This window comes from Colius striatus, chromosome 1 (genome assembly GCF_028858725.1).
Source record: "Colius striatus isolate bColStr4 chromosome 1, bColStr4.1.hap1, whole genome shotgun sequence".
In the NCBI taxonomy this organism is placed as follows: domain Eukaryota; kingdom Metazoa; phylum Chordata; class Aves; order Coliiformes; family Coliidae; genus Colius; species Colius striatus.
The window spans coordinates 80,879,932-80,892,857 of record NC_084759.1 but is presented as its reverse complement, the minus strand read 5'-3'; the positions used below and the strand labels follow the sequence as shown (position 1 = coordinate 80,892,857).

The window sequence follows — 12,926 nt, the reverse complement described above, 5'->3', positions numbered from 1 at the left end:
GCCATACAAAGATCTGAAAGCATGTCTCTGTAAATTCAGATCCTCAAAACACTGAGAATAAGTTAATTCAACTGCTCTGATACTTATGAAATACTGAGTCAAATTTACTCTGAATATCACATTTTATCATTAACAAACATCCTAGTTCTGAAACATACCCGTTGCTAGCTGTAAAAAAAAGGCATGTATTTGTTATACCTAAGTGATAATGAGCCATTGATGCTAACCACTCCTGCAATATGCTTGTTCCTACCTTGTACTCCCCTATTTCAGGTTTCCCAAGAAATCAAAGAAATTACTATAGGTGTTTGCTTGTCACCAAAAACATGCGAGCAATTATTTTCTATTACACCTTATATTTTTCAAGATGATTTCTCAGGAATGTAAGTAAGCAACCCATTTTTAAAATTGATTTGTCTTCTCTTTCAGTTCTGTTTATAGTACCTGGAAATGGAAATTCATTAATTTGAGAAATGGAGCTTCATAAAAGTCAGCTTATTGCAGTGAACAATTTTGGTTCATTAGGGTATTTGGAATATAGTTATATTTACTTACCTAACATTTATCAACACTTACCTGATTTATAAACGCTTTGCTAAAAGCTTCTGTATGCTCAACCTAAAACTCTATATACAATGTTTTCACAGAAACACAGAATGGGTAAGGCCTGAAAGGGATCTCTAGAGATCATCTAGTCCAACCCCTCCTGCCAGACCACCTCAATCAAGTCACACAGGAACACGTCCAGGTGGGTTTTGAAAACCTCAGGGAAGTAGACTCCACCTCACAGGAAAGAGGTTGTAGTTACAGTACTTGAGAAACAACGGTAGTATCTAAACAACCAGCTGTCTGCTATCCTACTGTCTCCTGAAATAAACAAATCATCAGTATCAAGAAATAAACCAAGATGCTAACTTTTCTATCTCTATTTCAGTAGTTTGGGAAACAGCTTTGTCTCTAGAAATCAATAATAGAAGTGGTTTAGACAGCATAACACAGTCTTGGTCTAACTGTCTACAGCAACAGGGCTCTACTTCCTAGTAACCAGAGACTTCAAAAAGCATCACATAAAAGTATTTGGAGGTTATTTGAAGCCATAAGCTGTGACTCTCTTTGGATGTTTGTGTTTTAGCCTGTAGTTCTCCTGATAACAACATCAAACACAATGACCTGTATAATAACATAACTCTCACATCATAGGAAATCACTCAGTGTACTACTGAAAAGAATCATATAATAGATTGCTACTGTTACAGAAAATGCTAGTGAATTGCTCAAGTGTGTTCACCTGTGACAAAGTCATGTTCTCATTCCAACAGTCCTCCACGGTTTTGTAACTTAGACCATACAATATGCAACAAGAACGACAAAAAAAGATAAAGGAACTTCTGCGCCTGAACTGGACTAAGAGCTTTTTCTAATGAGAAAGGTCAGAAACCACATTTTTTTTCTCCAACCACTGGAATCTCTTATGAACAACTATCCTGATTCAGATCTAAGATATAACAACATTTTTTATGACAGGAAATTGGTACTCATTTAAGCTCCTAGAAACTGAGGTCTTACCTCCAGAAAACAGCACAAAATGGACAGTAACAATAAAATAATTTTCTGAAATCACAATTTAGGTTCAGAACAGAATTATCAACTTTAGGCAAAGGAAAGCTTTTGTGTTTCTTCATTTTAAACCTTCAGCTCTCCACCAAAGATTCAAAATGATGCCTGTAGCATAAAGAACCGTGATAAATAAAAAATTTATTAAAAAAAAAGACAAACTGTTACCTGCACAAAATATTCTTAATTGTTGGACTGGTGATATCAGTTGCAAGTGGGTTGTGAAGAGGTCAACAAATGCACCAGGATAGATAATGAAGATAAAAATCCCAAATCCATTAAATCGTACTTGTTCTCTTAAAAAGAAGAGAAATGGTGTTACTGCAAATGAGAAACTGAGAGATTCTACAGAGCACATATGTTTTTGATGAGAATATTGACAAATATTATTTTAAAGCTGACTTATTTTTCGTTGTATGAATAATGGAAAGATAATCAAAGGATGTTTTCTGCAGTAGTTGTCATTTTTAAGCAGCATACATTTGTGAGCCTGGTAAAAAATAAAGGATAAGTTTAACTTATTTTTTGTCTCCTAGTAAAAGTAGCACATAAAATGCTTCAAAAAACCAACCAAACCTTACTTTCAAGTCAACGTATATTTTAACATTTGGGGGATTTTTTTCTTTTAAGTAAAAAAAAAAAAAGGCAGCCTGTTGGATGCAGTTGCAAATTAATCTATGAAAAATTATCTGGAAGAAGCAATCACTTTTCTTTTAAAGAATCACTTGTAGGTTTCTGGAGTTTACAATTTCTCAGTTTCTCCTAAATGAAATATAGTGCAAGTTGTAAACTAACAAAACTGAGGGAAATGTCATCTGAAAAAAATATAAAAAGAAGTCAAGAGGTTAAAATAATATTTTAAATTATTTAAAATATTATTTAAATATATTTATTCATAGCTGACACCATCTTAGAGATAATAGGCCACTCTTTGGAATAATTTACAAACTTAAAGTTTAAGGAAGCCATGAAATACAGAATAAAGAGACTCTATAAAATCCGACACAGTGCTAACAACATTCACCTGTAAGTAAATGCTCTGGAATTTTAGGCTTTGCCGGCACATAGTAAGAGAAAAGCAATTTGTATTACCGAATGGCTGCCACCCCATGGCCGATTTCATGTATCACACCACTGATGAGGATTGCTGAGAAGAAATAGGTCAGCTGGCTGACAGGCAAATTTACACCAGGCACCTGTTGATGTGGGCATGACAACAAAACAAAACACAGGAGGAAACCAAGAGGTACAAACACAAATCATTCTGCCCCTAAACTTCTTGCTCTTGCTCAGCTTTTTCAGATCCGCAACAGAACAGAGGCTGTTCTCATGCAGTTTGTACCTCTTCTCCCAATGTATTCAATGTATTTTAAAATATATTAAATATACATTCTTTTGCTGAATGTTGAAACACTCTCCAGGTGCAAAAGCCTTCTCCCTAAGCTTCTTATTCCCCAAAGCCCTGACTGCAAGTGTCCTATTCTATATTAAGCTGGAGAAGTTTGTAAAAATGCTCACAGAGTTCCACTCAAATGAAAGAAGCTTGGCAACTGTGAGCATTAGTTCACAATTTACTGCAGCCAGTCATGTGGCTTTAGAGAAGATCCATCCTTCAAAACAAAACAAAACAAAACAAAACAACCCTTTGTATGGCACTTAAAACACTATGAGCCCTAAAATTTCTAAAAATGGATCTGTCAGTCTCCCTTCTCCCCCTATCCAAATCACAAGACTATCCCAAATTTACAAGGTCAAAAAAAAGGATCACTTCATAGTTCAAGTTTTGGGAGCCCATATATGGCAATTTAACATTGAAAAAGCTCCCCACTTGAAAGGAATATGCTATTTTCATTTATGTAAGACATAATATGTAGGCCTCTCATGTTCCTACAGTTACTGTGGATTTTCAACACTCCACAAGTGATTCACTACACTAGTCATGAGACATCAACTGCTTCCAGAGGGGCTTTGAGGCAGTCAGGTGTCAGAGGATGAGGAACCAGCCTGTTTATTTATGATGGACTTTCCTCCTGCTGGGTTCCTATCCCTACTCAGCTGCTGTGCTGCAGTGGGATAAGGCCACTTGTGCTGCTTGCTTTCGTACAGTCCTCCTGTGTGCCCCACAGCCCCCCCGCAACTTGAGGCAGGATGCACTTCACTACAGTCACTAACAGCTGACATGAACACAACTTGAATTGCAATCCAGTGGTAGAAATGAGATGCCATGGACAAAAGTTCCTGGCCTGTCTATAGCACTCTCTAAAAACTAATCGTAGGACACAAAAGGCTGCAGATCCAACTGAGCAGATTCTGTTTGATTCTACTTTCATTCAGTCCTGCAAATTCCTCAATTGTATGCATTCACCTACCCATGCAGCCAAGCTCTACAATAAATTGGTGAGACAATCCAGCTAAAAGAAATCCTCCAAAAGAGTTTTTTCATTAATACTGAACCGAATAATTTCAAAAATTCAGTCATAACGACCAAGATATTTAACTGGCACTATTACTGTACCTCACTGTCTGAGGACAGCTGCTCTTCATTTGCTAAGCACCCATTGCTTCTATTACAGCACCAGTTGGTGGCACTAATGCACCAGTTAACTGGTGTTGCCAGTGGCTCTCTGCTCTGGGCACATGGGAGGACAGAGAGCAATAGCAAGAGTTGCCATCTTAATACCACCATGACTACACTGTTAGAACACGGCACGGGATGCTTTCAGACCACAAAAAGGAAACTAGTTTAAGATTCACCTAAAAGAGAAGCCTACTCTCATGAAGGGTTCTTAAATCAATAGCAGTATCTTGTTAATAAGCATTGTCTTATTTTATGGTCTTCTGGAAATGCTTTCAGTAAAAGAGCATTCTTCACTAGCAACTGATTTGCCTCTTCCTCACTTTTGTCAATAGGCAATCAATACAAGAGGGGGCAGCTGCAGAAAACTATCCCAGTTACCTATAGAAAGCTACTTTAAATAAAGTACATGACTGAACAAAAGAGGAAGGGTACAAAAATCTTAATCAATAAAACATAAGCAGAACTGTGTCTCCCTCTCTCCATAGCCAAAGGCTAACGGCTGAATAGATTTATGCTGCAGGCTAAAGCTGAGTTTAAAAAAAGGATGTTTTGGTTTTTTTTTTAAAAAAAAACCTAAATCACTCTCCTTGAGGCAATCAAATACAAATAATTAATTTAAATTAGAAGGCCCTTCTGACTTGTTCTTCACCACCTTGCAATCACACAGGGCATTTTTTTGTCTCAACTTATGCTAGCACATTCCCCTCAAAAAGAATACTCTTTAAAGGCAGAATTATACAACTGTGACCATTCAGAATTTAAAGCATCTTTTTCAGTGTTTGTCTGTCCTTGGTTTGAATGAACTGATATTGTGAGTAGACAATCACCGAGGAAACAATTCCACATTGAAATTGTCAACATTTTCTCAGTTTCAGCTCACATCAGATTAATTCCAAAGGTTCATCTTTACTTTGGTTGCTTCTGTGTTACTTTTTCCAAAGAACAATATATTGTAAGTGACCACTTTACTCTGGTGTCACGGAAGTGGATAGATCCATATGATCTCAGAAAATGAAGACTTAAGGGAGGCTTTTCTTATTGCATAATTTAATAGACATACATGCTTACAATAGACTGTGTTAGCATGTAAATTTAAATTTTTCTGTCTCCTGTTCAACTTGTGCTTTATGGGACACACAGATTACCCACTCCTTTCTGCTTCTGGAGATAATTCAGGAGCAGGCTGTGGACCAAGTGTCTGCAGTGGCAGTGCCAGCAGTTCTCTCCAAGGTCTTGTTGACCATTTTTGCCAATACTTATTGCATTTGCGATAATCACCTGGGACGTATGAAACAGATCCACACCATTGCAAAGGCACTGGGATTATGGCATGTGCTAATGTCCAGACTTCCAGCACTCATGCAATCTTTTAAGTGTAGATGCACACAGCCAGTTTAGCACGGGAAGGCCTACTATGATAGCGCAGAATTTCCAACTTCCATTCACTAGAGTAGCTGAGTACCTACACAGACTAAAATGGGTGGGCACACCTGATCTAAGCCATGCAGCAGAAGGCAAAGCAATCTCATAGGACTTTCTGCATTTCTGGAAAAGGACCATAAATTCTGGCAAGATAGCACTCTTGGGGAAGTGAGGGTGACTAGGAATCCTTCCAGATTAAAACTCTTGTAAGGCAGTATCAGCTTTTCATTATTGCCTTGCACAGAGATTAAAAAAATATACTATTTGTAATCTCTCCCATTCTGTGAAATATATTCCTTTCTAAAACTACACAATGGATTGTCCAGCATCAAAAATCCACAAAACAAATAAATATATTGTTATTAGGCCTTTGACTAGATACTGCCAGAGACACTTTCAATTTCACTCTGTAAATTAGGGCATAAGTCTTTGAACAACCAAAAAATACGTCATTTCCTACCAATGAATCTTTGCTTTTACTATCACACAAAACTCTTCATGCGTTTTTCCTTTTCCACTCACGTTTTGTATTGTATTAAAATAACTCTTCTTGTAGACTATGGATGTACTCTGCAAACTTTGAGACCATGAATGTCTCTACATTGCACAGCTCAGAGGCAAATCCTTAGCTCTGTTTTATATTCTCAATAAAATGATGATTTAGGGATTTTCAAAATTACTAGCCAATTCCTACTCCTGAGAATTTTTAATATGAACTCTTCCACATGTTTACCTTCATTTGTCTTCCCCTCTTCTACCACCTCCACCCTTCATTTTTAAGGCAGATAACAAACTAGCAAATTTTTATGTAATGAGTTAGATGATTCTTGCATGGGAGGATTTAAGCATCATGTACCCCCTGAGAAGCTGTTTAAGACCAATTCACAACTCACAAATAAAGACCTGAGGGGAAAACACTTACCACAACTTGCAGCATACGATCATTCTGGGCTTTTGGTGCCTCAGTGAGCATCTGCGACAGCGTTTGCATCAGTGTCTTTCCAAGAAGAATAACAGAGCCAAACATGGCAACTATACCAAACACCATTCCTATGCTGAACCTACAAAGAGAAGCAAATAGTTTAGCAATGTATGGCTGCAAGAAGATAGGGTATATTCTCTGGATTGTAACTGCTCCAGCACAAATTAGCACACAAAACTCAGAGGGCTAAACTCATCTGATGCTACTACCATTAATGTATCAACAGTCCAGTACAAAAATATTAGCTAAAGGAAAGTAATAACAATAACATACACTAATAACATTGACTAATACCACATATTGTCCTTGTTTAATGTTTTATATCCAAACCACATCCTGATTAATTTTAAAATATTTTTATGTTTATACACATTCCAAATTTTACTCAGTTCCCCAGCACATGTAACATTCCATTAGCTAGTAATACAAAAACCATAATGAACTATGTGTAATTTATCATGTTGCACCACACCATCACATATTTAGAGGCCTGGATCAAATGGCAGGGTAGCACACATGATTATTTAGATAAGCTTTTTCAATAAAGTTTGCATCTTCCTCACAAATAAGAGTTAAAGAACAAAAAAGGAGGCTCATTTTTTTAAAAGAACAACCACAATGTACAACTCCAAGAGCAGATGAAAATTAATTACTTAAAACACATTGTTCTTCCCACTAATTTATTTTTCATTAAAATCAGTGTTGAAAATAATTTTTTATTATGTCAGTCCATCTAGCAGTTCTTGTTTTTAGCATTATTATTATTTTACACTGTCCAATAGTTGAAGGATGTGAGGAAGTTTATTTTCTAGCTAAAGCACTTCAATCCACTACCAGTCTTTCTTCCTGTCACAATAGTGGAACTGTTCTGTTCCCATCCTTAATGAAGCTCACTAGGAATTAGTAGATTTATTTTAAGCAACTTGTAATGTTAGTTAAAGAGACTGGTAGAAAAACTGTATTGTAATAAATAATATACATTGAAAATTATGATTGATATAGAACTATTTCAGATTGAAATAGTAAAATCATTACACAGGAAAGAAACTAATAAGAAGCAGACCTCTCTTTTAGTACCATCTCACTGAAGATGGCAATTTGGGAAATGGAAAGAAACTCAAACCTTGTTCACTTAATACTTTTATAGCGGATACAAAGTAATGCTAGGGAGGCAATTGAACAATAATTTTCTACACCAGTTCAGGAGCACTCATACTAACCACCCAGCTTATTTATCTATTCCCAGCAGTGGGTGCAACCTTAGCAGGGAAAGGTGCAGCCAGATAAAAGTTAGAAGGTGAAGCACTATGCTTCTGAGCAGGTGTAGTGCTGAATGTCTAGGCAATGACTGACAACAGGGACACAGCTGTTTTGGAATAGTTTGTAAACTAGTGATGAGAGGTGAGATCAGTGTACAGTGATGGGACAGATCTAGGATATGAGAAGCTGCTTTCAGACGTGCTTCTACATGCAGTATTACATGTAATAGCTGTACACTTAAGAACTATGTATAGTTCAAACTATAAAAACAGTTGACAGTTTTCTAGTTTTACAGCATCTCAGTATGTAACCTATATTACAGGTATGCATTTTTAGCAGAGGAGAAAGACTTATACTGGGCACAGGACACTTCTGGCAACCACGATAGTTCAGTTTTATCATTACCCTAATGAAATAGCCATGTCTATCCATTGCACTTTTAAGGTTGAAAGGCACAGATACAGCTAAGTTGTTGACTGTATTTGACAGAAGAAAAAAAGAAATCCTGAATTTATACCATAAATACAGAAATCTGGGTTTCCATCTCCCCCAGTTGTAGAACTGTCGGTTGAAGAGAGCTGTTTGCCATCGCATATGAAAAGGAGAGATGCTTAAGCCGTATGTCAGCAGCCAGTCTTCATAAGATGCCTTCAGAGAGTTGGATGACTGCAAAACAATGCAAAATACGTTTGACCAAAAACTTCTTGGAAGATTCTGTATTATGTGACCAAATGGTAAAATATGATACGCTTATATAAAAATGGATGCATTGCTTCACACATTATATTTTGACACACAGGTAGGTGTGACATTTATTGTAAGACTTATGCCACTGTTTTCATGTAAATTTCAACAGTTCTGGGATTGTGAGAGATCAAGTATCTTTGACAAACAAGACCTTATATCCTGTCTCCTACTACTTTCAGTAGTTTTTAATTGTCTGGATGGAAGACTAAAGACTTAATTGTTTATGGTATTTTTCCAATGTGTAATTATATTCCTGTAAACATTTTTTAAACTACAATAATGAAAAATGCTTCTTTTGGCTTTGGTTGAATAAAGAATGGTGAACTATGGATCTACCTTTTAGTAAAGGTAAAAATGAGGTCTGCTTCCCAAATGCAGAGACTACGTTTACAGAGATCCTGAAACATTTGATCATACTAACAAAAAGCCTGAAGGAATTTGAAATTATCAACCAGTATTGCAATAGCAATTTCACTATCCTAACTTCCCAGCATTTCAAGATGCTACTAGAATGCCTTCCTATTAGTTCCAAAGATCTCTCTTTGTAAGATATGTGACCTATAAACTATATGATTAATACTTACCTGTAGACCGATAGACATAGTTTTGCAACTGCTGCTTTATATTATCTGGCACATGTATTTCTAATAGGTTTTACTCAGTCTGCTTCACGGAAGCTTGTATTAGAAACCCAACAAAAAGAATGTTTTCCTTGGAGATGAAAGAGGAACTCAGTAGCTTGAGAAAAGCAGACCAGAGCTTTGAGTCTTCTGACTTTGGGCAGTTCCCAAGGCAAAATTGTCTCTGACATAATCCAGACAAGTCTTTGGAGCTGTCTGAACTGAAGCATTGTTCCCAAGTTCCCCTATGAGCAGCAGCACCTACTGAAGCCACTGGGAATGTGTAGTCTATGACAGACTTCTTTTTCCTCTCTCAAGAGCAACTTTGCAAGTTTCTGGCTGTTGTCTGTGGTTCTTTAAACAAATTTAGAACTTGCCAAGTTCCTTGCATTCCTCTTGTCTTGCTGCAGTGGTGGTATGGAGTGAGGACCTCATCTTGCAGGACTATATTCATAGCTTTTCTCACTTTGTTGAATTAATTAAAATTTGAACAATAAAAATGTATCTCAAGTAATAATTTTCCTAGGACACAAGATCATTTACTCAGGTCACTCTTCATGTATAACCTATCAGAGCATTTAAACTTTCTTCCTATATATTTCTTATTGTCATCTCCTCCTTCTTCATACTACTGAATTCAGTCACATTTTTGCTCATTCAGTTGAGAGCATAGTCAGAAATTTTCATCAAAATATTTTCCCTAATCAACACTAGTCACTCCTTACGACACTAAGTTTAGTGTCCACAACCAGATCTGCGTTTGCTAACCTAGCATTCACTAACTTTAACAGAAGAGATCACAAAGATGATTACATTTGTACAATTAATAATACATAAGCCAAAGAACCAAATGAAAACACATCCTCAAATAATCTACCAAATAATTAAAACAAAGATACATATGACGTGAAGTACATCTCATATGAGAAACTGTCTTTTGGGAATTAAGTATACATCTCCTATTTATTCACATGGAACCAAAAAAAAAAAATCCAGCAGACTATATATTACTATAATAATGCTCACTGGATATATTGATTTGGCACTTAAAAAGGTCTTCCTTTTATCACATGCAAAAGCCATTTTTTTCCTAGAAATGCCACAAATCAATTTGAATTAATTCCAACCACATCCCAGCCCCACTGTACTAGCAAAACATACATAAATATCAGGTTTTCCGTGAGAAATATGGGATTACTGGCCATAGATTTGTCAAATGGAGAAAAAAATAAAAAGATATCAAAATTAATTTTCCTTTTGCATTTACCTCACCAGCTTGTAAATGATTTCATCTTTTTGAAAATATATGAAAAGGCTCTATGAAAACTTTTGTTCCTTCTGTCCTGAGCCCAGTAGGATCATCACATCATCACATGCATCCTCACGCCCTGGTATGAGGTATGTTGGTATCCTAAGTTTCCTTTCAAATTTCCTTCATACAGGCGTTGGCTCTGGTTCTTTTGAGTTGCAAGTTATTTTTGTTAATTAAGTTTGCTGTAAAAGCTGAACCTTTTCTAATTATGCAAATCTTCAAAATAATGAGTGTCTGCTAAATATTCTAGCAGCTCCATAAATATCTGCCAGCAAGCAGGAGTCCTTAACATTCCTCTTTGCTGACAAAATGTGCTCAGAGTCATTTCAGCTTGCTGACCTTAAAAGCCAGAGGCTAACCTTGACTAAATGCATCTAATGCATCCTTTATTTCTTACAGCTGAAGGAGACAACCTCCTGTCCTTTGTTCATTCCTGATCCTTCAGGCAGAACGAAATAGGACAATATGGGATGCTTTGGAGCAGGAATTTAAGAGTCTGCCTGAGTGATTCCCTTTTGTAGGATCCAAGCTTCAATCGAAACTTTCATGCCACTGGTTCAATGCAGGCAACAAGAGGGACTTAAAATTCCAAGTCCCAGATTGATTCAGCATATTTTTTTCAGTTTGCTAAACAAATGTACCTTGTAACATAATGCTAGCAATATTATATGAATTTATTTGTGCAAGAATGCATTTATAAACACAAATTGCTTTCTACATTGAAGACTTCCTAAGAATCCAACTGCCTAATAAAATGTTTGAAATCTGAGCAAAACCAGTAAGGGAACAAACTGAGCAAGAGATGTTGCACACTGAAGAAGTTCACAGAATAAACATCAACTGCAAGTTACAGCACACATCCTTCTCTTGCCAAAAATATAAACAGGATCACAGATGGAAAAGTACTCCTGTATTATTTCTCATTCATGCTCTGTATGTTCTTTTGGTGTAATTAAACTGTAAGTAATTTGAGGTTTAAGCAGGGATTGCCTTTTGCTACGATTGCTAGCAGCCTCAGGTTATGAATGTGGTGGGAGATTCACAGTACCAGCAATAAAATAACCAACCCCGAGTTTCCCAATTACATAAAACTGTTTGCTTAATGCAAATTCTATTTTGGCTGTGGTGCTTACAGTGAAACTTATAATTGAGATATACACACATGAAGTCTAGCAGTAAAGTTAACGAAAACAAAACAGCTCCCAAATCTTTCCTGACTATTAATAACCTTTGTCAACTTTCAGATAAAAGATCAAAATTAAATTTTAAGTCCTGGACACTCTCGCTTCCTATAGCATTCCAGGCATTCTCCCTTCTTTCTCAACATAATTCACGCACCAAGTTGGCCCCAAACAGTGTGGGTTTGTTTTCGTTTTTTTTTTCTCCCTGGCAGCTGCTAAGTACTACCAGAGGTTTTGATAAGAAAAGCAGTGACTATTCTTTGTTACAAAAGATAATGATTTTAAGGCTGCATGCTGAAAGAGATCTTCAGAATCTCAGAGATACCACTGGATCTCAGCATCATGACACAAAAGGTCCACTACCTGAATTCAGCTCTTGCTTTATATTCTTAAGAGGCTTCATCAGACACAAAGTTCCAGTTAAAAGAAAGCCAGCCTGTTGGCTGACCTTTCTGGTGGTTTCCAATGGGTCTCACTACCTTCAGAAGCACATTTTAATGCTATATTGCTATACTTTTTTATATCTTTAATTGCCATTATGTACAGACTAATATTTGGTAATTAATAGTTCTTCTAACTTACTGAGCTACATTTGCTCTTGAACAATGAGCAGCAGGGGGAGCTACTTATTTTTCCAAGTTTTCTCATCACCTAAAATTTCTTCTGTTTCTTCCTTCTGTTTCTTCCTTCCTTAACTTTGCTTCTGAGTGGCAAAGTTAATGTTTTTTCACTTTGAAATCATTAGGCTGTATCTGCACTTTGCACAAACAGATACAGTTCCTCGACTGCAATGTTAATGAAAAAAACGAATTACAGATCAAGCTTAATTTCATTCCCCCCCCATTTAACTAGCGTACATACTTTCAGTCAGCTCTTAGAAATCGTACCTCTTGCGCTTTAAAAAAAAAAAAACACCCCACTTAATAAAACTTGTTCCACACACAAATGCATTCCTATAGAGATACAGTGAATGACGTCTGGTTGGTGCGTTAGCTTTTCCAACCTTCTCCACTCTACCAGGACGAAAAAGATGAGTCTTATTCTCTGAGGATTAAAGTTTATTTCTTTAAAAATAATTTGTATTGAGCTCTGGGCCTTTTTTTCAGTAGAAGAAAGGACGTTCAAAAGAAAAAAAAAAGCATTAGTTATGTTTTTACATATAGTAATTTCGGGAAAGTAATCACTACGAAACACACAGTGTATACTAAAA

The 12,926-nt window shown here is 36.4% G+C and overlaps 1 protein-coding gene across 5 annotated transcripts in view; it reads right to left on the bottom strand.

Annotated features, from left to right (window-relative positions):
• The window catches only part of MBTPS2 (membrane bound transcription factor peptidase, site 2), a 36,614-nt gene that overhangs the window by 22,616 nt on the left and 1,072 nt on the right, over window positions 1-12,926 (bottom strand). For all 5 annotated transcript variants that reach the window (XM_061999494.1, XM_061999504.1, XM_061999513.1 and 2 more), the window contains exons 2-5: window positions 8,374-8,522; window positions 6,537-6,675; window positions 2,707-2,810; window positions 1,783-1,910 (exon numbers count right to left, since the gene is read on the bottom strand). In XM_061999494.1, coding sequence (XP_061855478.1) covers window positions 1,783-1,910; window positions 2,707-2,810; window positions 6,537-6,675; window positions 8,374-8,522 — 520 coding nt within the window. The remainder of the gene's footprint in view (window positions 1-1,782; window positions 1,911-2,706; window positions 2,811-6,536; window positions 6,676-8,373; window positions 8,523-12,926) is intronic.